Here is a 23,952-nt window from a genome sequence, read left to right as displayed (position 1 = left end):
TCATTTATCGAGTAAGGAATGAAGAGGGCCTAGAAAGAGTCAGTGAGAAAATATACATAACCCAGCTTCGGATGAGTAATGCTAAGTATCTATGGCCAGGTGAATTGTGTGGCATTTTGGTAGTAAATTATATGCACAAACCTTCCTCATGAATCAGTCATCTATTAGTGAAAACTGTATAAAAATCTCTACAGTAGTTTCTGAGGATAGCCTTCACACACAGCCGGAAAAGCATGATGATGGGTGGGAAGGGCGGGGGGGACTTCAATTTACGAGACGTGGCCCAGCTTTGCACCAGTAGCATTAAGTATCTATGGCCAAACAACTTGTGCGGCATAGCGTATTTTGTTTGTGGGCCACTGCGTAGAGTTATCAATAAATTTCAGAGAATATTTTAAGTAACTGGATATTACTACTTTCATATAATGTATGTGATGTAAACAACACACAGCACGAAAGTTGTCTGGAGGCATGCATGTTGTGTGTTCCATATTTAATTAGCATTTTGAGTGATATCTTACGGCAATGATAGTAGCACATCATGATGTAAGTAATACTTTTACAACCAATGTTGTTGTATGCGAATTGTGGGTGTATATCTGCGTGAATGATTCAATATGTATTGTAGGCTGGTTGTGGTGGTGCAAATAAGAGCAAAAATAAGAAAAAACATGCATGACGTACATGTGTAGCTCATGTTACGGCACTCCTCTTGCGAAGCGTAGTATGCACCATGATGCGTAGATGAGACTCATTGCTGCAGTTATTTGTTGTGGACTCTTTATGCTAGGCTTCTTCATCGTGCTGTACAAAGAATTGTGTCCACATCTAGGTTTGATTCAAAGAACGCAGAAAGCTGAAAGTTTAGTCATCTACTGGTTTGCTGAAAGAATGTTCTGTATGTAAACAAAGTAAAGTTCCTGGAGTTGTTTTTCATAAAAGATTTTACTTGTAGAATAAAAAAAAAAAAACACCACTTATTTTGATTTGGACGTTTTTTTACTGTGCAGTTGTTCTCAAATTATGGAAATGGAAATTATTGGTTAAATATATTTGATTATTTCAAATTCTAAGTCTCATGTCACAGCCTGATGGTGAAGTAGTAATGGTGTCGTTAGTGAACCTATTTATTATGATACTTCAAAGTTGAGTAACTCATTGCCCTTTGTTCGAAGAATCTGCAATGAATTAAGAGTGCAGATTGTAATTACTAATCTGAAGGAATCAGAAATTGGCGGTCCGAAATTGTCATCGTGTTTCGAAACGCATATATCCACAACTTGAGAGGTGAATGCTAGATGGAAAGGAAGAGTGGGAAAAAAAAGGATCCACCTGGGATTTGATGCCACAATCTTTTGGTTTCCACACACACACTTGACCACTAGACCGCAACACTTACGCGAATTAGTTTATACATCAAAACCTACCTTGTGAATAAGTTTATCTATTAGTCAAAACCAGATCAAAATCCCTACAGCAGTTCCTTAGATATGCCTTCATATACAGATGGATGTGAACAAGTAACTTCAAAATTATTTTTCAGAATAATTTGTACTTAATAAGTGATCACTATTGTTCCAAAGTGCTTCACAGTTTGAATGCTGTGTAGATCTGCAAGTAAGCAAATCGTCCGCCTATTTCTGGTGTCACAATGTGGAATTCAGTTGGTAAAGAATGTAATGTCTGTTACGGGGAAGTCTTCACAGAGTTTTCTTGCTTGTTCGATCTCAGGAGTAACTGGGTTTAAATTCCTTGCCAGACACCCTAATGTACATCATTTGCACTTTCTCAGAATCCTTTCAAATGTGAAGTCCCATATGGTTATTTTCAAAAGCTCACGGCCAATTTCCTTCTTTACCCTTGTCCAGTCAGAGTTTGTACACCTTCTCTAGTAGTCTTCTCAGCTATGTAACATTTAACCCCAGCTTTCTTTCCAGTATTGATGTTCCTGTATATTTGTACTCTATTGAGAGTATACATCCATAGCTCAATCTAAATTTCTGAAATGAAATTTTTCTTCAGCTTTGGTCACCTAAGTAGTCAAATCAGTTGTTATTGAAAGGTTGAGAATTTATTCACACTATCTGATTTTTTTTTTTTTTTTTTTTTTTTAAATCCAAGGCTGCTTGATTTAAGGTGCTTTCCAGGGTATTATCGAAAGAAATTTCTACAAAATAAATTTAATGCTCTTTACGTGGTGTTGTAAGGTGCCATGCCTTTCTCTTTCCTTTGACTTCTGTCTATATTTTGTTTGTGTGTGATTTCATGACACACATAATGTGTCACACTACTCTTCATATTTTACCAAAGGCATCATGAATAATTTCATTATTTAAGCTGTTTTTAACACACTGGACTTGCATTCAAGAGGACGATGGTTCAAATCCCTGTCTGGTCATCCAGATTTAGGTTTTCCGTAATTTCCTTAAATCACTCCAGACAAATTTCAGGATGGTTCCTTTGAAAGGGCATGGCTGATTTCCTTCCCCATCCTTGAATCACTACAAGCTTGTGCTCAGTGTCTAAACCCTGACATTCCTTTCTTCCTTCCATCCTTGAAGTTGCTCGTTAAAAAAAACCTGAGCCATTCCCACTGGAGTAGTATTGCGTGCTGATAACTTGAGTCACAACACGTACTGCTGCTCTTGTGTGATGTGTAGACTACATGTAATCAGTTAAAAAAGTGTATTCTCTCTCTTTCAAGCAATGGACAACTTCAACTATACTTTGTGTTTATACATGCTGCCACATGTTATGTTGACCTACTATTTTCACTTTTTATTCCACCACTATGAATACAAGCTGAAAAGTTTTGGGCCCACCAATGAATGACTGTTTCATAGTCTTAGATGCATTTATGTATCAACATTAGTCCCTATTTAGATCAGTTTTTCCCTTGTTTTTCAAGTCAGCAGATACCACCCTCTGAAGTATTATTCTCAAAGGTCTGCAAAATAAACATCTGTGGCTGTCATATCTTCATTGGACCCAACACATTTTCCAGCCACTAATTTTTTTATATGTGAGAATAGGTGTATCAGAGGATTCCAAATATGATTAATTGGCTAGTGTAAATGTTCCATCAGTACATCCTTAAAATCCCTGTTTTCTCATAGTCAAAGCATGTTTGTGGACAAGTGTGTCTTATCCGTAGCTTTGATGTGATCAATTCTCCCTGGCCTCAGAATGAAAACTGCCTTAATTGTCCTCCAAGCATTATGAATGAATTCTGCTGCTACGCTGACTTTTAAACAGTCTTCATAGGAATTTAATTAGTCCCTCTCCTGCTTGTTGCAGTACAGCCAGAAAGATTTCACCAGATCCTGAGGGTTTAAACGGTTGAAATGTTCCTAAGGCTCACTGGATTTTTTGAATTCGACACTTTCTCTGGCAAATTAACAGTTCTCCCCCTTTTTCCTGTAAACCAGATCATCTCTGGGACTGAATCTTGGTCTGTGTTATCTGCCAGAGTGCATTGAGGGAAGTCAAACCAAAGGAGCATATCCAGCATCTTGTGCGCTGTGCTTATATACACAGGCTATTCTCTTTCCTTAGAGTGACTCCTAGATTGTTTGCTATTCTAGTGAGGATTTTATGGAGTCTAATGCATGTAACTGTCCTTCCACCTCCTCACAGTATGCTTTCTATGATGATATTTTCGCTTGCTTATTCGAAAGGTTGTATTTGGGAAGGACCGTATTTTGTCCATTGTCCTTTCCTTCTTGCAGTGTTAAGCAGTAGTCTTACTGTTTTTCTTTGCAATTCCAGGATATTGTTCCACCAATGTACATAGGACAGTTTTCTGAGTGTAAGGTCATGATGGCAGATGTCACTTTGATGTGTTTAGACCTTTCCTATATGAACCTCAGTCTGTTTCCCTACAATTCCTGTGGGCCGTAGTCTGTTCAGCACCTATTTCAACCTTTTAACTTGATATACATGTGGTCAGATAAAGATGGCTCCAATGTCAGATGACATTGTTTGACATTACTATCCATTAAGACAGAACCAAAAGTTATGTCATTCATTACTTATGTTCATCAAGATAGGTTACCTACCTCTACTCAGGATCTCCAGGTTACTCTTGAGTAAATATATCTACTGTTGATGTCAGTGCTTTCACACACCAGGTTGTGGGCATTGACATCACAATCAGGCAATCATACATCTGTGAACAGTTGTCTGCCACTCCTCTCACTTCCCGGGGAGGAGGAGTACTTTCCTCATAAGAAGGGTAATTTGAGGCTAGTGCAAGTTCCCTCACATTATGTGCTTTCTGCTACTTCATCCTGATGGTTAATAAGTCTCTGGAACAAAAGTCCGTCTTCAGCATAAATGAAATTACATTCTTAACTTAAATTCACATTCTGGAGTTCTTTAGATTTCTGGCAGAAATCAGTCTACCCTAGTTCCTCAGAGCCCTGAAATGCCTCGTTTATATAAATAGGGTTCCTGGATCAGAGAGACACCTCCTCCTGTCTTCCCAGATGATGACACAGAGTGGCAATTTCCACCTTACTGGGTAGCATGTTTAACTGCAGCACTTGCAGCCACCGACTTAATGCCATGGTTGCTTCCGATTTCTTTAATTACCCTGACAGAAATCTGCAAGAATGCTAAGTACAGTTTTAGGCCCTGTTCTCACATAACCCTCAGTTATTCTTCACAGACTTCCCCCGTAAGGATTTGATCTCCGATACAACCCTTTGGTTGATTACCCTCCAGTCCTCCGTTGAAACCTCCTGGTTCTGCACCCATACCTGCTCAGAGTCTTGCATGAGCATCATAGTATATTGCTTAATATAGTTAAGAGCAAAGTTAAATGTAATTCCTTTTAATCACATAGATTCTGGCATATGAAAGGCTCACTGTATGGCTCCACTTTCATAAATGTTGTGTGACAATGAGAGAGTGACTGGCCTCTGCAGTCAATCAGTTTACATGGAGGCTAGTACTTCCATCTTTCTGACCTGACCTGTATCATATCTTATGGTACTGGAAAATCCTGGGTTAAATACAAATAATGGGATAAGCAAAGATGAGTCGCAGAATGCTGAATGTGTCTTGCGGTAGATAGGAACATTAACAATAAATGTTCTATGCTTAAAAACTTGCTTTATCCTTCAGGCCACATAGTTATATAGATTGTAACAATATTGTTAAATTTCATCCTGTATTTTTCATTGTTAGGTATATAGATAGATTAATTGTTTTACTGTTTAGAGTTGAGTGATGCTCAGAATCCTTAGAGTATAAAACTGTAGCCTACACATTGATGACACATCGTAAATTTCAAATTGGGAAATTAAGTTTTCTGCTCCCATTTAACATCAAACTGACCAAACCAAAGACAGGTCTACCGTTGTCACACATTTGACTCTTACAGACATTATACAGGGTGTCCGAAAAGTCTTTCTCTGATTACATAAATTGATAACTCAGGCTAGAAGTAAGATACAAATATGAAACTGGTGTCTAATTGTTTACAAACTATCAAAGTTTTTTTCACGCATCAGTAAACTTCCACATGAGCACCCTTGGTAGCACATAGCACATCTAGGCGATATTCAGTTTCCGTCCAGACATTAGCCAACATCACTGGAGGGATCGATTCAACGACTGTGGTTATCCGTTGCCGCAGGGTTTCAAGATCTGGTACACGTGTTTGGTAGACCTCGTCCTTGACATAACCCCATAAAAATAAGTCTAATGGGGTTATGTCAGGAGAGCGTGGAGGCCAAACCGTTGGCCCATCACGACCAATCCATCGCCAAGGAAAGGTCATATTGAGATAGGCACGGACGTCCAAACCCCAATGAGGCGGTGATACTGAAGCAGCTGAGGAACAGCATACAGTTGCAACATCTCCAGATACACTGCAGATGTGATGGTAATGTCAGCGAAGAAGAATGGCCCGATAATTCAATCGTGCAGTAGCGTGCACCAAACATTCACCTTTGGACTGCCTCTGGTGCACTCCATTACCTCGCCAGGGGGTTGTGAACCCCAAATGCGCACATTATAGCGATTCACTACTCCACTGACAAAAAAGGTCGCTTCGTCGGAAAAGGCAATTCATCTCAGATAACCATCATCGTCCTCAATACGTGATAGCATTTCGACCGCAAAGTCATATCTACGTGTACTGTCATTGGGCAACAAGGCCTGAACGATTTGCACTTTGTATGCAAGAAACAAAAATCGTTTTCTGCTGAGGTTCTTGGTCGACCAGACCTCGGAAGGTCAGCAACCGATCCTGTGTTCTTGAACCTCTCATACCAGGCTTTAATGCTCTTGACATCAGGTGGATTCCTTCCAAATGTTGACTGGAAGTGTGTCTGCTCTGTGGTTGGTGATCGTGTCTCATGGTACTACAGGACACACTGTGCCTTCTCCTGATTGGTTAACATGGCTTCTTGGGCACTGCACTGCACCTCATCCACTATTTACATACTGTGAACCAAAACAGAAAAAATCCTTTGATAGTTGTAAACAATTCGACACAAATTTCATATTTATATCTTACTTCTAGCCTGAGTTATCAATTAATGTAATCAGGGAAACACTTTTCGGACACCCTGTATTTCTCTCTCTGACATGCGGAGATGTAAGTTTACTACATATTAGTCCATATCTAATGTCTTGTCGCAACACACATTGACCACCAAAAAATTTAAGAAGTTAGAAGGATATGAGTTTATGACAATCAGAGAATATTTGTTAGGTAGAGTTTTTCTGTCTTGGAAACTATGCCTCGTGTGAAATACAGCAGAAGAAATCTTTCTTTTCCTTTTTTTGTTGTTGAATGGGAGTGACTCTTCCGATTATCCATAAAAAACAATGGTGGTGGTGTAGATGGCAGGGAGGAGATTAAAGAGTATTAAAAGTCAAACCTGGAGCACTTTATCTGTTGCATTGAAGATGTATATTATGTGGCTGTCAAAATTAGAAGCTGTTAATGATGCCAGCTTAAACTAGGTGATCTGTTGATAAAACATCTTGAGCTATTATGACAGTTGTTTTTATTGACAGAAAACTTTAATAAACAGGTTTTATAGACACTACTGACAGTTATATTTCATTGTTATCATGCTTAAATTATTTCTGCAACATCTTTTGATATATGTACTCAGTGGTAGGCTAAAATGACTGTACGACAACACTGAACACACATCTGGGGATGTTATGCATATATTAATTATTTGAGGGGGGGGGGGGGGGGGCAGATAATTATGACTAGCAGTGGTCTCTAGAAAAACCATCATCATCATCTTTTAAGACTGATTATGCCTTTCAGTGTTCAGTCTGGAGCATAGCCCCCCCTTATAAAATTCCTCCATGATCCCCTATTCAGTGCTATCATTGGTGCCTCTTCTGATGTTAAACCTATTACTTCATAATCATTCTTAACCGAATCCAGGTACCTTCTCCTTGGTCTGCCCCGACTCCTCCTACCCTCTACTGCTGAACCCATGAGTCTCTTGGGTAACCTTGCTTCTCCCATGCGTGTAACATGACCGCACCATCTAAGCCTCTTCGCCCTGACTGCTACATCTATAGAGTTCATTCCCAGTTTTTCTTTGATTTCCTCATTGTGGACACCCTCCTGCCATTGTTCCCATCTAATAGTACCTGCAATCATCCTAGCTACTTTCATATCCGTAACCTCAACCTTATTGATAAGGTAACCTCAATCCTCCCAGCTTTCGCTCCCATACAACGTAAGATACGACTCTAGAAAAACCACTTTATAAAATTGAGAGGAACAGCCAATATGGCTGTAAATTGGCAGAGAACTACTCAGTGTTATTTCTGTACCTTTTAGTGATCATGTGTTGGAGCACAATATTTAAGACACAATGAGTGTGTTAAATTTTGAGTGGGAGCTTTATGTAACTTTGTATTGTTGATGTAGTCATTATTTTTATGCAGCACTGTACAACACTGCGTAAAATAACATAACCTCTAGCAAATTTGTGTATAATGTGTAAAATATGAGATCCTGAAGGTGACATGATGAAGTAGTTTTGAGAAAGAATGTTTCCAGCCACACACAAAAATAACATAACTTTCCAAATGTGCATTATTTTACTCCTTTGGTTTGACAGTAATAACTCAATATTGATTTCATTGTATTGGAGCTCTGCTTGTGGTAAACATTTCTTATGCCATTGCTGCTACACAGTTCAGTTAGATGAGGGCTGGCCAGAAATTCTGCACATGTGCAACTTCTGGTTCACAGTGTGCACGCCGCAGCCATCAGCATTCATGTAGTGAATGTTTCTACGCACAGATGTCGCTTTATCCACTTGCTGGGATACTCTGTACCAGCACATTCTAGTGCTCTTTCCACAGCTTGCAAGCCAACCATGGGAAGGTATTTTGCATATTAAACATTTAAAGTACTGTCACAGTCTACTCATGGAGACGTCTACTTTTATGTTTAACCCAGTAAGACAAGTAATACAGTTAACAACAGTGGATTTTTATTAAGGCAGCTTGACTGACAGCACACAAATGCACATAATGTTTTTGATCTAGTATTTAAGAAAGAGAGCCCTTAGCGACTTCCAATGAACTTTATTCATGATTTCAAATAACATTAAACTAATGCAAGGTTTCCTATAACTAATTCTCGGTGCCCTCAGTTACACCCACATAATTTCTGTCTCGCTGACCTCTGAACAGAATGATAACCACAGACCTCTCGATGATCACCTGTTATTTCAATACCATTATTGCTATATCTTTCACCAGTTCCGTCTGAAATCTGCACAATAACCGACAATTAGATGAATGTTATGTTTTATCGACTTCAGCTGAGCGTAGCCCTTCACACATTAAAAAAACTTTAAATGTAAGTATACATTGGAACAATCGGTTTAATGACCAATTTTCCTGATAAATAATGTAACATGGAGCAGAATGAGGCAATAATGCACAGTTAGTAAACAATAATTTTTAATTATGAAAGGAATAAATCCAAATTATTATTCGGTGGCACAGCAAACACTGTGAGTTTTCACCAATGGCTACAAAAAAGAATTGCAGTTCCCCGTCATTTTTAAACAACTGAGATCATAGATCTCTCGTCCTTTGCTTTTTCACAGTACCTGCAATTTCTCAGTACTTCTCTGTTAAGGTTACGGTCACCAGGGGTAAACGAGACTGTGTATGTTGCGCTCTGGCTTGTACCACATAAACAGGGAAGTGGAGCCGCCGCCATACATTTAGGACACATGTCTAATAACAGATGTCGCTGTCGCACATGTGCAGCACTTCCGCACGTCTGCACACTGTGCAGCGTTTGGCCGGCCCTGAGTTAGATGATGTGATTCAAAATCAGTTTTCATACAGGCATTGACTGGAGGAAGAGATACTGAGCTATTAATTGCAGTGCACACATTCTGAGATGCTATTCAGTTCAAGGTCTTGTTGCATTCATAAATAATGAGTATGTAGCAATTGCCAAAATATGTAAATATGTCCACAAGTAATAAGTAAACAGAAGCATAAAGTTTCAAAATGTCACTTATACACACATCAAAAAAAGTTTTGCATCATCTTGGTTTCGAGAGTTCCAGAACATGTACAGAAAATTGAGATAGAGATGAACATAAACATCATTTCTGCCATTTTTATTGCTCATGGAAACCACACATTGCATATTGTACCACCATACAGCAAGATCTTCAGAGGTGGTGGTCCAGATTGCTGTACACACCAGTACCTCTAATACCCAGTAGCATGTCCTCTCACATTGATGCATACCTGTATTCATCATGGCATACTATCCACAAGTTCATGAAGGCACTGTTGGTCCAGATTGTCCAACCCCTCAATGGCAATTCGACGTAGATCCCTCAGAGTGGTTGGTGGGTCACATCATTCATAAACAGCCCTTTTCAATCTATCGCAGGCATGTTCGATAGGGTTCATGCTGGCCACTCTAGTTGAGCGATGTTATTATCCTGAAGAAATTCATTCACAAGATGTGCACAATAAGGGTGTGAATTGTAGTCCATGAAGACGAATGCCTCGCCAATATTCTGCCGATATGGTTACACTATTGGTCGGAGGATGGCATTCACATATCATACAGCCATTACGGCACCTTCCATGACCACCAGCGGTGTACATCGGCCCCACATAATGCCACCCAAAAACAGCAGGGAACCCCCACCTTGCTGCACTAGCTGGACAGTGTGTCTGAGGCATTCAGCCTGACTGGGTTGCCTCCAAACACGTCTCCGACGGTTGTCTGGTTGAAGGCATATGCGACATTCGTGGGTAAAGAGAACATGATGCCAATCCTGAGCAGTCCATTTGGCATGTTATTGGGCCCATCTGTACCGTGCTGCATAGTGTTGTGGTTGCAAAGATGGATCTCTCAGTGGACGTCGGGAGTGAAGCTGCGCATCATGCAGCCTATTGCGCACAGTTTGTAGTAACACAACGTCCTGTGGCTGCACGAAAAGCATTATTCAACATGGTGGCATTGCTGTCAGGGATCCTCCGAGCCATAATCCGTAGGTAGCGGTCATCCAATGCAGTTGCAGCTCTTGGGCACCAACCACTCTGAGGGATCTACGCTGAATTGCCATTGAGGGGTGGGACAATCTGGACCAACAGTGCCTTCATGAACTTGTGGATAGTATGCCATGATGAATACAGGTATGCATCAATGTGAGAGGACATGCATGTCATTGACAGTTCCTGTCTCTCTGTACGTCTTCCATGTTCTAACAATATCGCTTCAGTTCACTCTGAGATGCCTCAACATTTCCCTAGTTGAGAGCCCTTCCTGGCACAAAGTAACAACACGGGCGCCATCGAACTGCGGTATTGACCGTCTAGGCATGGTTGAACTATAGACAGTACGAACCATGTACTTCCTTCCTGGTGGAATGACTGGAACTGACGGCTGTTAGACCACCTGTGTCTAATAGGCGCTACACCTGCCTGGTTGTTTATGTCTTTGGCTGGGTTTAGTGACATCTCTGAACAGTCAAAGGGACTGTGTCTGTGGTACAATATCCACAGTCAACGTCTATCTTCCAGAGTTCTGGGAACTGGGGTGATGCAAAACTTTCTTTGATGTGTGTATATTGCAGTGCTATAGTGCCATTGTACTATGAAACAACTGCTGTAAAATCTCTTAAACGCAAAAAGTGTTTTGTAATAGAAGCAGTCCTTGATGAATGAGATTTTGTTGAATGGTACAGATACAGCCTGAATGTATTGTTGGGTAAAATGTCTAGGTTGACACAGAGTCTCCTGCTGCATCTTGATGCATTTTTTGTGTGTTTTTATGGCATTATTAACAATTGCTATAATCTGCTTGTTGTGTGACTTCACGAGGGCATCCCCATGACATAATAGTGGTGTAATTGGTATTAGTCACACTGAATTACTACCCCAACTTGGCTTTAAATAACTCCCCTAGACAGATGTTATGCTCATTAATAATAGACAAGGTCAAGTCATTATTATTGTTAGTGGGTTCGAAACTATAATTGTTCCATTTCAATGCTGTAGCTCATTGTGCATCTTCCATTATCTGTAAATGCAGAGGCTACAAACACAAGAACCTTAAATTTTCAGTCATATAGTTTTTCTTTCGAATTCTAAATATTATCTTTAGAGGAGGTGGAAGTAGTTGGTCTTTTATTTTTTTAAATCTTGAGTTAGTTTTCAGAATGCCTTTGTTTTTCATTTATGGATCAGATTTATGGAATTGTTTTTATATACTGGTTTGAGTGCCTATAATGTCTGGTACTGAAACATGTAGAAACATTTCACACTTCAAAAGTTATTTGTGGTCATCAGTTATTACTCAAGTTACTTGGTAGGGGAATATTTTTAATACTAATTTTTAAACTGTAGAAAATTTGTTTTGTTTCACATATTCATTGTGAATGTTTTGATACATTAACTGTAAATGCTGTTTTCCTTTCTCTTTAGGTTTTAGGTTGTGGCACAAAATTGTAGCAGCTTGTTAAGAGGCCATTACTGTGTGTGTCCTGTATATACCGCAAAAATTCATAATGTCTGTCCAGGGAGCCAAGAAAAAGGTATTACATTTTTATCTACTGCAATTTTTTTAATGGATGTGTATTTGGCATTGCTATTAATTCATGTGATGTTATGCTTTTGTTGCGTAAAATGTGAAGCCATTGACAACCATTGTCCCTTTTACCCCCCTGCGGGTCCGGGGTAAGAATAGGCCCGAGGTATTCCTGCCTGTCGTAAGAGGCGACTAAAAGGAGTTTCAACCGTTTCGGCCTTCCATGTGATGGTCCCCCTTGGGGTTTGACCTCCATTTTTCAAAATTCTACAGAAGTATGAGCCTTTTGGGGAAGGATGCCTTACGTGGTGTATCACTGGTCCTCTGTGCACTAAGACCTTGGCACTCAGCATTGTAACGGCGTTGTAACCATACCCCTCTATTCCTCAAATTGGGCCTAAACGCCTGATGGGTTGTACAAGTTACGCCCATAGTGCGTCCCCATCTGCACCTACGATCATGATGGACTTTCCATGGCACCCGAAATCCAGCACGGTAGCCAGCCCGTTGTGGTGGGGTCGTCATGTACCCTCTAGGTTGTAGCCCCGTGACAACACAGGGATCGTACTGCCGATACCTGAGCTGCACCCTCCTCACATCGGCCAAGGAGTAGATGCCCGTCTCCTTGGGGCATCAGGACTCCCGGCAACGGTCATCCTGCCAGGTGGCCCTTGCTGAGGCTGGGTGGCGCCCATGGGGAGAGCCCCTGGTCGGAGTGGGTGGTATCGGGGCGAACGTTTCGCAGGATGAAATGTCAACATGTATCAGGTCGCTCTGCAGCCGAGTCTTTTAAAAAGAAAGGTACTGTCTCTGGTTCTGGTTCTCCTGCCCTTTCCCCCTTGGCCACTCCCTGGGAGGAAGGACAGGCCCGCCAGCTTGGGGCGAAGTACTTCTCCCGCTATTTGGTCTGTTCTCGGACCGATGGGGGGACGTTCGCCACCTCCAAACCCATGTTCTTTGTTCAGCACATCAAGGACATCTTCGGGGAAATCGAGGCTCTCAGCAAAATGCGTTCGGGGTCCGTTCTTATAAAGACCACCTCCACCACACAGTCGGCGGCGCTCCAGGCGTGCGACCGACTAGGGGACGTCCCAGTGTCCATTGTCCCGCATCTGGCACTGAATAGGACGCAGGGGGTTATTTTTCATCGGGACCTCCTGCTGCAATCTGATGAGGAGCTCAGGGCCAACCTGGAGCGCCGAGGCGTGCATGTTGTCCGGCGAGTCCAGCGCGACCCCAAAGACCGTCGCATCGACACCGGGGCCTTTATCCTCACTGCACAGTGCACATAGAGAAATGTTGATCATTAACATGATCTAATTACAGTACATTAATGTAAAATTGATAAACTAACTATGTTGACAAACATTTAGCAGTATGCAATATATAAAGACAACTTGTACTGTGGCTTTATTTGACTTTTCAATGTTGTGAAAATGTTCTGCAAAATATTTCACAAAATCCATATCAGTAGGTAATGACAGAAAACTGTATCTTTTGGAAGGTTCAAGAATGTAATGGGCTACATTATGTTAAAATGTGATCACAATTGGCCTCTACATACTCGGTCGATGGAATGTAAATTATGTAGACCTTAGGAGATAACAGTTCAGGCTGAGTGCAAGGCTTCTATCAGAGCTCTGATGCACAGGATATGCTAAAGTGATGTACAAAATTTTAATATCTGTGGATGCAGACAAGAGACTTGTGGACCAAGGAATTTCTGGTTGTGGATAGCTGTGTGTAGGCCACTCATTATATGTAAGTATACTGTTTCATCCACAGTGTGCAATATGTGTGGATCTATTTGCATTAGTGTTTGAATGCTGTCTTCTGAAGGCTTTACTTCATGCTTCAACTTTCCATACAGTGATGGACACATACATGTTAGTGCAGGGGTAGTCAAACTTTCTTACTTACTGCCCACTTTTATATCTGTGTTAATAGTAAAATATTCTAACCACCCACCAGGTCTTCAGTAATGGTGCTTTATGAAGTGGGAAAATCACTTTACTCTACAAAATCTACAAAGCACAGTTACAGCAAGTTAAAACATATAATAAACATACCAAATACTTTGTCAAAATTTTATGAAAAAAGTGTTTTTAAAACCCCTACCACATACTGCCCACCATGAAAGCTGTAATGCCCACTAGTAGGCGGTAGGGACAGTACTGACTACCACTGTGTTGGTGTGGAGTGATGAATGTGCCGGCCTTCTTCGAAAAACAGATTACTTGCCCTGCAAATTGTTCAACAAAAATTTCTGGATAATAGTTGTTTGGCAGTTTGTTTGTTGCTGTCCTCTAGCAACTGCTGTTGATACTTTGTGGACTTGCCTGCTAACCATGTGTGGGAAGGTTTATGTGGAACATATCTAGATGCCTTTGAATAATATACCAAAGCATATAGAAACTCTGATTGCAGCACACCAGGCTGACTTACGGTAGACGGTCTGTACAGTTATGCAGTCCTAATTATTTGTACTTAACTGTTGTATAAAATATATTTGTCATATGTTGTTCTCAGTATTGCAGTTATGGTAAATGTTAGTGTAGACATGTGAATGCTGTGGTCCACTTTGTTATCCTAATGGAGGATTGGTCAGCAAGGAGTTTGGTCTTGCTGTTTCAAATGAATATAATCCTTCGGGTAGGAGATAGTAGTTGCTCTGTATTAGGGAATTATTATGGTTTTGTCTGCTTAGTCCATAGCTGTGCAGCCAGTGTGTCTTGCTGTCACGTGGAGACTCAGGTTCAATCCTCACAACTGCCAAGGATTTTTGCTTGGCTGGAGGTCTCTAGTAGGGTCCATTCAGCCCCCCAAAGACTATTAAGGATTTATTTGTGGAAAAGCAATGTTTCCTTTTTCTGAAAGCTATCATTAACGGCCTGGAGAGCAGTATGCTGATAACCTGATGCTGCAGTACTGTTGCCTAAAGGAGTGTTGGACAGAGAAATATGTGCAACATTTGATCAGCAGGCTTCCTACATTAAAGGCCTTGTGAAGTTTGGTTTCGATGTTAATGTGTTAATGAAAAATCAATAACCACTGAATATATCTTCATTTTACTGCTGTTCCCAATCAATGAAGTATTTCCTGAAACAATTAACAGTGAAAACAAACTTTTCCCTGGCTGCTTAACCTATCTTCACAAATGAAATATGCTTATAGTAATGTTGATTCTCATTTTACTGAGAGTAAGATTCACACTTGCATATGCAAGACTACAACACAAAGCAGAAACTCTTAACCTTCCTCCTCCTCCTCTTTTTCAGCTGTTGTACTACAGCAATTGGTGAGACTTGGCTTCTTCTACTATTTTCCTACATGCTACTCCCCCTCCCTCCTTCAACCCCCACTCCCTCCCTTCATCCCTCGCCCCCCGCTCCCTCCCTCCCTCCCTCGCCCCCCCGCTCCCTCCCTCCCTCCCTCGCCCCCCGCTCCCTCCCTCCCTCCCTCGCCCCCCGCTCCCTCCCACGCCCCCGCTCCCTCCCACCCTCCCTCGCCCCCCGCTCCCTCACTCCCTCCCGCTTCCTCCCTCCCTCGCCCCCCTCTCCCTCCCTCCCTCGCCCCCCTCTCCCTCCCTCCCTCGCCCCCCTCTCCCTCCCTCCCTCGCCCCCCTCTCCCTCCCTCCCTCGCCCCCGCTCCCTCCCTCCCTCCCTCCCGCTCCCTCCCTCCCTCGCCCCCGCTCCCTCCCTCCCTCTCTCCCTCCCTCCCGCTCCCTCCCACCCTCCCTCCCGCTCCCTCCCTCCCGCTCCCTCCCTCCCTCCCTCCCTCGTCCCCCCGTGCTCGCTCCCTCCCACCCTCCCTCCCGCTCCCTCCCTCCCTCCCTCCCTCCCTCCCTCGTCCCCCCGCGCTCGCTCGCTAGCTCCCTCCCTCGTCCCCCCGCGCTCGCTCGCTAGCTCCCTCCCTCGGCCCCCCGCGCTCGCTCCCTCCCTCCCTCCCTCTCTCCCTCGGCCCCCCCGCTCCCTCGCTCCCTCCCTCCCTCGGCCCCCCACGCTCGCTCGCGCGCTCCCTCCCTCACTCGGCCCCCCGCGCTCGCTCGCGCGCTCCCTCCCTCCCTCGGCCCCCTGCGCTCGCTCGCTCCCTCGGCCCCCTGCGCTCGCTCGCTCCCTCGGCCCCCTGCGCTCGCTCGCTCCCTCGGCCCCCTGCGCTCGCTCGCTCCCTCGGCCCCCTGCGCTCGCTCGCTCCCTCGGCCCCCTGCGCTCGCTCGCTCCCTCGGCCCCCTGCGCTCGCTCGCTCCCTCGGCCCCCTGCGCTCGCTCGCTCCCACGGCCCCCTGCGCTCGCTCGCTCCCTCGGCCCCCTGCGCTCGCTCGCTCCCTCGGCCCCCTGCGCTCGCTCGCTCCCTCGGCCCCCTGCGCTCGCTCGCTCCCTCGGCCCCCTGCGCTCGCTCGCTCCCTCGGCCCCCTGCGCTCGCTCGCTCCCTCGGCCCCCTGCGCTCGCTCGCTCCCTCGGCCCCCTGCGCTCGCTCGCTCCCTCGGCCCCCTGCGCTCGCTCGCTCCCTCGGCCCCCTGCGCTCGCTCGCTCCCTCGGCCCCCTGCGCTCGCTCGCTCCCTCGGCCCCCTGCGCTCGCTCGCTCCCTCGGCCCCCTGCGCTCGCTCGCTCCCTCGGCCCCCTGCGCTCGCTCGCTCCCTCGGCCCCCCGCGCTCGCTCGCTCCCTCGGCCCCCCGCGCTCGCTCGCTCCCTCGGCCCCCCGCGCTCGCTCGCTCCCTCGGCCCCCCGCGCTCGCTCGCTCCCTCGGCCCCCCGCGCTCGCTCGCTCCCTCGGCCCCCCGCGCTCGCTCGCTCCCTCGGCCCCCCGCGCTCGCTCGCTCCCTCGGCCCCCCGCGCTCGCTCGCTCCCTCGGCCCCCCGCGCTCGCTCGCTCCCTCGGCCCCCCGCGCTCGCTCGCTCCCTCGGCCCCCCGCGCTCGCTCGCTCCCTCGGCCCCCCGCGCTCGCTCGCTCCCTCGGCCCCCCGCGCTCGCTCGCTCCCTCGGCCCCCCGCGCTCGCTCGCTCCCTCGGCCCCCCGCGCTCGCTCGCTCCCTCGGCCCCCCGCGCTCGCTCGCTCCCTCGGCCCCCCGCGCTCGCTCGCTCCCTCGGCCCCCCGCGCTCGCTCGCTCCCTCGGCCCCCCGCGCTCGCTCGCTCCCTCGGCCCCCCGCGCTCGCTCGCTCCCTCGGCCCCCCGCGCTCGCTCGCTCCCTCGGCCCCCCGCGCTCGCTCGCTCCCTCGGCCCCCCGCGCTCGCTCGCTCCCTCGGCCCCCCGCGCTCGCTCGCTCCCTCGGCCCCCCGCGCTCGCTCGCTCCCTCGGCCCCCCGCGCTCGCTCGCTCCCTCGGCCCCCCGCGCTCGCTCGCTCCCTCGGCCCCGCGCGCTCGCTCGCTCCCTCGGCCCCCCGCGCTCGCTCGCTCCCTCGGCCCCCCGCGCTCGCTCGCTCGCTCGCTCCCTCGGCCCCCCGCGCTCGCTCGCTCGCTCCCTCGGACCCCCGCGCTCGCTCGCTCGCTCCCTCGGCCCCCCGCGCTCGCTCGCTCGCTCCCTCGGCCCCCCGCGCTCGCTCGCTCGCTCCCTCGGCCCCCCGCGCTCGCTCGCTCGCTCCCTCGGCCCCCCGCGCTCGCTCGCTCGCTCCCTCGGCCCCCCGCGCTCGCTCGCTCGCTCCCTCGGCCCCCCGCGCTCGCTCGCTCGCTCCCTCGGCCCCCCGCGCTCGCTCGCTCGCTCCCTCGGCCCCCCGCGCTCGCTCGCTCGCTCCCTCGGCCCCCCGCGCTCGCTCGCTCGCTCCCTCGGCCCCCCGCGCTCGCTCGCTCGCTCCCTCGCTCCCTCCCTCCCTCCCTCGCTCGCTCCCTCCCTCCCTCGCTCCCTCCCTCCCTCCCTCCCTCGCTCCCTCCCTCCCTCCCTCGCTCGCTCCCTCGCTCGCTCGCTCCCTCGCTCGCTCGCTCCCTCCCTCGCTCGCTCGCTCCCTCCCTCGCTCGCTCGCTCCCTTGCTCCCTCCCTCGCTCCCTCCCTCGCTCGCTCGCTCGCTCCCTCGCTCGCTCGCTCGCTCCCTCGCTCGCTCGCTCGCTCCCTCGCTCGCTCCCTCCCTCGCTCGCTCGCTCGCTCGCTCCCTCCCTCGCTCGCTCCCTCCCTCGCTCGCTCCCTCCCTCGCTCGCTCGCTCGCTCGCTCGCTCCCTCGCTCGCTCGCTCCCTCCCTCGCTCGCTCCCTCCCTCGCTCGCTCCCTCGCTCGCTCCCTCCCTCGCTCGCTCCCTCCCTCCCTCGCTCCCTCCCTCCCTCGCTCGCTCGCTCCCTCCCTCGCTCGCTCGCTCCCTCCCTCGCTCCCTCCCTCGCTCGCTCGCTCGCTCGCTCCCTCCCTCGCTCGCTCGCTCCCTCCCTCGCTCCCTCCCTCGCTCGCTCCCTCCCTCGCTCGCTCGCTCCCTCCCTCGCTCCCTCCCTCGCTCCCTCCCTCGCTCGCTCGCTCCCTCCCTCGCTCCCTCCCTCGCTCGCTCGCTCCCTCCCTCGCTCCCTCCCTCGCTCGCTCGCTCCCTCCCTCGCTCCCTCCCTCGCTCGCTCGCTCCCTCCCTCGCTCGCTCGCTCCCTCCCTCCCTCGCTCGCTCCCTCCCTCCCTCCCTCCCTCCCTCCCTCGCTCGCTCGCTCGCTCGCTCGCTCGCTCGCTCGCTCGCTCGCTCGCTCGCTCGCTCGCTCGCTCGCTCCCTCCCTCCCTCGCTCGCTCGCTCGCTCGCTCCCTCCCTCGCTCGCTCGCTCGCTCGCTCCCTCCCTCGCTCGCTCGCTCGCTCGCTCCCTCCCTCGCTCCCTCGCTCGCTCGCTCCCTCCCTCGCTCGCTCCCTCCCTCGCTCGCTCCCTCCCTCGCTCGCTCCCTCCCTCGCTCGCTCCCTCCCTCGCTCGCTCCCTCCCTCGCTCGCTCCCTCCCTCGCTCGCTCCCTCCCTCGCTCGCTCCCTCCCTCGCTCGCTCCCTCCCTCGCTCGCTCCCTCCCTCGCTCGCTCCCTCCCTCGCTCGCTCCCTCGCTCGCTCCCTCGCTCCCTCGCTCCCTCGCTCCCTCGCTCGCTCGCTCGCTCCCTCCCTCGCTCGCTCCCTCGCTCCCTCCCTCCCTCGCTCGCTCGCTCCCTCGCTCGCTCCCTCCCTCCCTCCCTCCCTCGCTCCCTCCCTCCCTCCCTCCCTCCCTCCCTCGCTCCCTCCCTCCCTCCCTCCCTCCCTCCCTCGCTCCCTCCCTCCCTCCCTCCCTCCCTCCCTCCCTCCCTCCCTCCCTCCCTCGCTCGCTCCCTCCCTCGCTCCCTCCCTCGCTCCCTCCCTCCCTCCCTCGCTCCCTCCCTCCCTCCCTCCCTCGCTCGCTCCCTCCCTCCCTCGCTCGCTCCCTCCCTCGCTCGCTCGCTCCCTCCCTCGCTCGCTCGCTCCCTCCCTCCCTCGCTCGCTCGCTCCCTCCCTCCCTCGCTCGCTCGCTCCCTCCCTCCCTCCCTCCCTCCCTCCCTCCCTCGCTCGCTCGCTCCCTCCCTCCCTCGCTCCCTCCCTCCCTCGCTCCCTCCCTCCCTCGCTCCCTCCCTCCCTCGCTCGCTCGCTCGCTCGCTCCCTCCCTCCCTCGCTCGCTCGCTCGCTCCCTCGCTCCCTCGCTCCCTCGCTCGCTCGCTCGCTCCCTCGCTCCCTCGCTCCCTCGCTCGCTCGCTCGCTCGCTCGCTCGCTCGCTCGCTCGCTCGCTCCCTCCCTCGCTCGCTGGCTCGCTCGCTCCCTCCCTCGCTCGCTGGCTCGCTCGCTCCCTCCCTCGCTCGCTGGCTCGCTCGCTCCCTCCCTCGCTCGCTCGCTCGCTCGCTCCCTCCCTCGCTCGCTCGCTCGCTCGCTCCCTCCCTCGCTCGCTCGCTCGCTCGCTCCCTCCCTCCCTCGCTCGCTCGCTCGCTCCCTCGCTCGCTCGCTCGCTCGCTCCCTCCCTCGCTCGCTCGCTCGCTCCCTCGCTCGCTCGCTCGCTCGCTCCCTCCCTCGCTCGCTCGCTCGCTCCCTCCCTCGCTCGCTCGCTCGCTCCCTCCCTCGCTCGCTCGCTCGCTCCCTCCCTCCCTCGCTCGCTCGCTCGCTCCCTCCCTCGCTCCCTCGCTCCCTCCCTCGCTCCCTCCCTCGCTCCCTCGCTCCCTCCCTCGCTCCCTCCCTCCCTCCCTCCCTCCCTCGCTGCCTCGCTCCCTCGCTCCCTCCCTCGCTCCCTCGCTCCCTCCCTCGCTCCCTCGCTCCCTCCCTCGCTCCCTCCCTCGCTCGCTCCCTCGCTCGCTCCCTCGCTCGCTCCCTCGCTCGCTCCCTCCCTCGCTCCCTCCCTCGCTCGCTCCCTCGCTCGCTCCCTCGCTCGCTCCCTCCCTACCTACCTCCCTCGCTCGCTCGCTCGCTCCCTCCCTACCTACCTCCCTCGCTCCCTCCCTACCTACCTCCCTCGCTCCCTCCCTCGCTCCCTCCCTCGCTCCCTCCCTCGCTCCCTCCCTCGCTCGCTCGCTCCCTCGCTCGCTCCCTCGCTCGCTCCCTCCCTACCTCCCTCGCTCCCTCCCTCCCTACCTCCCTCGCTCCCTCCCTCGCTCGCTCCCTCGCTCGCTCCCTCCCTACCTCCCTCCCTCCCTACCTCCCTCCCTCCCTCGCTCGCTCGCTCGCTCGCTCCCTCGCTCGCTCGCTCCCTACCTCCCTCCCTCGGCCCCCCGCACTCGCTCGCTCGCTCCCTCCCTCCCTCCCTCCCACCCTCGGCCCCCTGCACTCGCTCTTCCTCTCTCCCTATTTCCCCTGTCAATCCCTCCCTCCCTCCTTATCTCCTTTTTACCCCACCACCCAGACTCCCACAGTGATGAGATCCTTTATAATATCAACAGTATCCTTTTTTTCTAGATTTCTCTTTTCTTCTAGTATCACATCTTTTCATCATTTCCTTTTGTATCCTATCATCTGCTATTCACTTCAGTGTGTCCTATCCATCATATTTGTCGTGATTTGATGAATTTTACTGTATACCTTCCTGGTTATAATGCTTGTACCTCAGTGTTATAGTGTATCCCTCAGCATTCTTCCTCCCTTATTGGGCCATAAATTTTGCATAGTAATTTTTGCTCAGACATTCTTAAAACATTTTCATCATCTTCTCTCTGCATCCATACCTCTGACTCATACGTGACAAGTGGGTGAACTAGGGAGTTGTATATAGTTTATTCTCATTGTAACTTGGCTGTTTGTGAAGAGTTGCATATTTGCAAAGTAGACTCTGTTCTTGGTTTGTATTCTTCCACTCATAGTCTTCCCAGTGTTGTGATAATTTGATACTATGGTTGGTTCCCAGAGAGGACACTCCTTTGAAACATTTCCCATTTACATCTTTGGTTTTTTTTTTCTACCCTCATTGTGTGACATTATCATTATTTTTATTTACTGTCACGACAAATTTTAATACTTCGTTTTCCATTGTCAGGTATATTTCTTTGAGTGCATTTGCATTTCTTCCTACTGTTGCAATGCTATCAGGTATGCACATGTCTGACTAGTTTCCATGAATATGGTGCATCACTTATTTATTTGATTTAGTGTGCTGTGCAGGGCAAAATTGAAAAAGACAGTAGAGAGGCTTATCACCTTACTTCAATACGTTATTAAAGACAAAGCTTTGACTTGTCCTATTAAATCTCTTTACTTTATGTCTTCTCTCTGTCATTTTCGTTCTGTTTAGGTTTATTAGCTTGGCACATATACCAACTTATCTCAGCACGCTGAATAATTGTTGCTGATATATGTTGCCAGAGGCTTGTTCGAAATCAATGAATGGGAAGTGCAGATCTATATTATGATCATAGAACTTTTCCATCATTTGTAGTTTTCACACACTCTTCTATGTTAAATCTTATATCTTATAATCTGGTATTATTATTCCAGTTTACCAGTTATTGTTTATGATTTCAGTTTCCCACATATGACAAATTAGTGTGTGCAGTTCCCATATTAAAGCACCTCCACCACACACTGTTAATTCAGAGTTTATTCCATCTTCACCTTGGGGGGGGGGGGGGGGCTGATTGTTTCTCATCTTGTAAACAAACAGAGACCTTTTGCATCATCAGCTGTCTTGCATCATTGCCTACTTCCAGCCGCCCTCTTTCTTCCTCAGTGTCTGTTCTTCTTCTAGGCTGGTATTTAGTGTGTCTTTGAAGTATTCTGCCCATCTGTCCACTATCTGTTCTTCTTCCCTTATCATTTTCTCGTGTTTACTTGAGCATGTCTTTATTTTCTGGTAGCATCTACAATTTATTTTGCTTACAGCATGTTAGTTTTCTAATTTCAGTCTGTTCCTTCAGCTCTTCTAATTCTTGAAATTTCTTCTTAGTCCACTCTTTTCGTTCTTTTCCACTGCCAATTAGCTCCTCTTAATTGTCTATATTGTCCCATATTATTTCTTGTGTCTCTTTGTAACAATGTCATTCTTGCCCTGTTCTTTTCCTCTATTGCTAACCTGCGATCCTCATCAAACAATTCCTGAAGTGTGCTGTTTCTTCTCATGCCTGTTATTCCTTTGAAACATCCTTAATGGCTTTTTCGACCCTGCGCCACCTTTTACCCACTAACGCTGGTGGCTCTTCATTACTGAATTCTCTATTTAGTATTAGTTGGTATTTTTTTTATTTAATCAGGAATTTTAAGCTTGTCTGAATTCCAGTTCGTCCTCTTTTCTGTTCTATTGTTGTTTACTAACAACGGTCTATCTCTCAAGATTGACCTTGCTGCATGGTGATAAGAGTCACAATGTGGTCCTCTGCAGCTCCGTACATCTATAACTGAAGCGAAGTGGCAGGCATTCATAAAATGTAGCCAGTCCAGTTCACTATTATATTGACGGCAGACTTCCATGTGCCGAGGTAATCCCTTTGTGTGGAAAGCAGAAAATTGATGCATAAGAACTCCATTGTCATTGTTTTCTTTGTGCAGTGAATGTTTTCCAGAGACTCCATATTGATGCTCATTCCTTCCAAGTTTTGCATTAAAATCTGCTACCATTAAAATCAACAGTGCAACTAACTTTTTACCAGGTCTTCATAAAACAGTTCTTTTATTATATCGACCTTTTCCTCTGTTGGTGCATGTGCCTTTACTATTGATATACTTGTAAATTTCCCTCTTACTCTAGATCTGCATATTATTTCATTTATAGGTTCAAATTCTAATAAGCTTATTCTAGCTCTCCTGGTTTTTATAAACCCTGTTCCAAATTGGCCAGTTCTTTCTCCTGGCCCAGTATATGCTAAGTACTCAGGTCTGATGATCTCCCAATTTCCTTGTCATCAATTTTCTGTAGCTCTTCAGTGTCGTACTTAAATTTTAAAATTTTGCTGTCCATTTCTTTCATGTTTCCAGTCTGAAGCATTACCCTCACATTCCCATTATCCGGTTTCTTTGTCGGGGTCATGATATGTATTTGCTATCCGGTATCTGAGGCTTCTGTTACATTTCCACTCTTGCCTTTTTTTACAGTGTAGGGTCATCAGCCCCATGCCCAACCCCTAAGCAGTGGCTGCATTGTGTGTTGCCAACCCATGCTAGTCCACATCAGACAGGCTGCCTCACGTAGTGTAAGGGGGCTCTGTTTAAGGGGAGGGGAAAAAATACTCAAAGGAAATATATCAGGAGGGGGAGAGATTTTTGATGAAATGTTCTTGATCAACTTTCCTTGTCAAATTGGAATAAATTCTCAATCTTTAACTTTTTAATTCTTATAACAGTAATTTAACAGTAATGTATTGGTTCCTTTTTTTTAGATGAACAAAATTGAATTACGTTAGAGAATAAAAATCTGTCATCCGAGTATTGCAAATTTGGAGACTGGGCTTCTGAGAATGACGCACTTGAGAAATTCACTATGTGTTTTGAAGATGAGATGAGATTGTACCTAATGCCAAGCAAGGCAGATAGCAAATACCATAATATG

The 23,952-nt window shown here is 48.5% G+C and overlaps 1 protein-coding gene across 2 annotated transcripts in view; it reads left to right on the top strand.

The window, feature by feature from the left end:
• LOC126248061 (metal-response element-binding transcription factor 2) overlaps positions 1-23,952 on the top strand; it is a 122,893-nt gene that overhangs the window by 41,427 nt on the left and 57,514 nt on the right. For both annotated transcript variants that reach the window (XM_049948701.1, XM_049948702.1), the window contains exon 2: positions 11,965-12,074. In XM_049948701.1, the coding sequence (XP_049804658.1) occupies positions 12,048-12,074 (27 nt within the window). In that variant the 5' untranslated portion in view covers positions 11,965-12,047. The remainder of the gene's footprint in view (positions 1-11,964; positions 12,075-23,952) is intronic.

The sequence above is a fragment of the Schistocerca nitens genome, chromosome 3 (assembly GCF_023898315.1).
Source record: "Schistocerca nitens isolate TAMUIC-IGC-003100 chromosome 3, iqSchNite1.1, whole genome shotgun sequence".
Classification (NCBI taxonomy): domain Eukaryota; kingdom Metazoa; phylum Arthropoda; class Insecta; order Orthoptera; family Acrididae; genus Schistocerca; species Schistocerca nitens.
The sequence above is the reverse complement of the archived record's forward strand: the minus strand, read 5'-3'. Positions and strand labels throughout refer to the sequence as shown.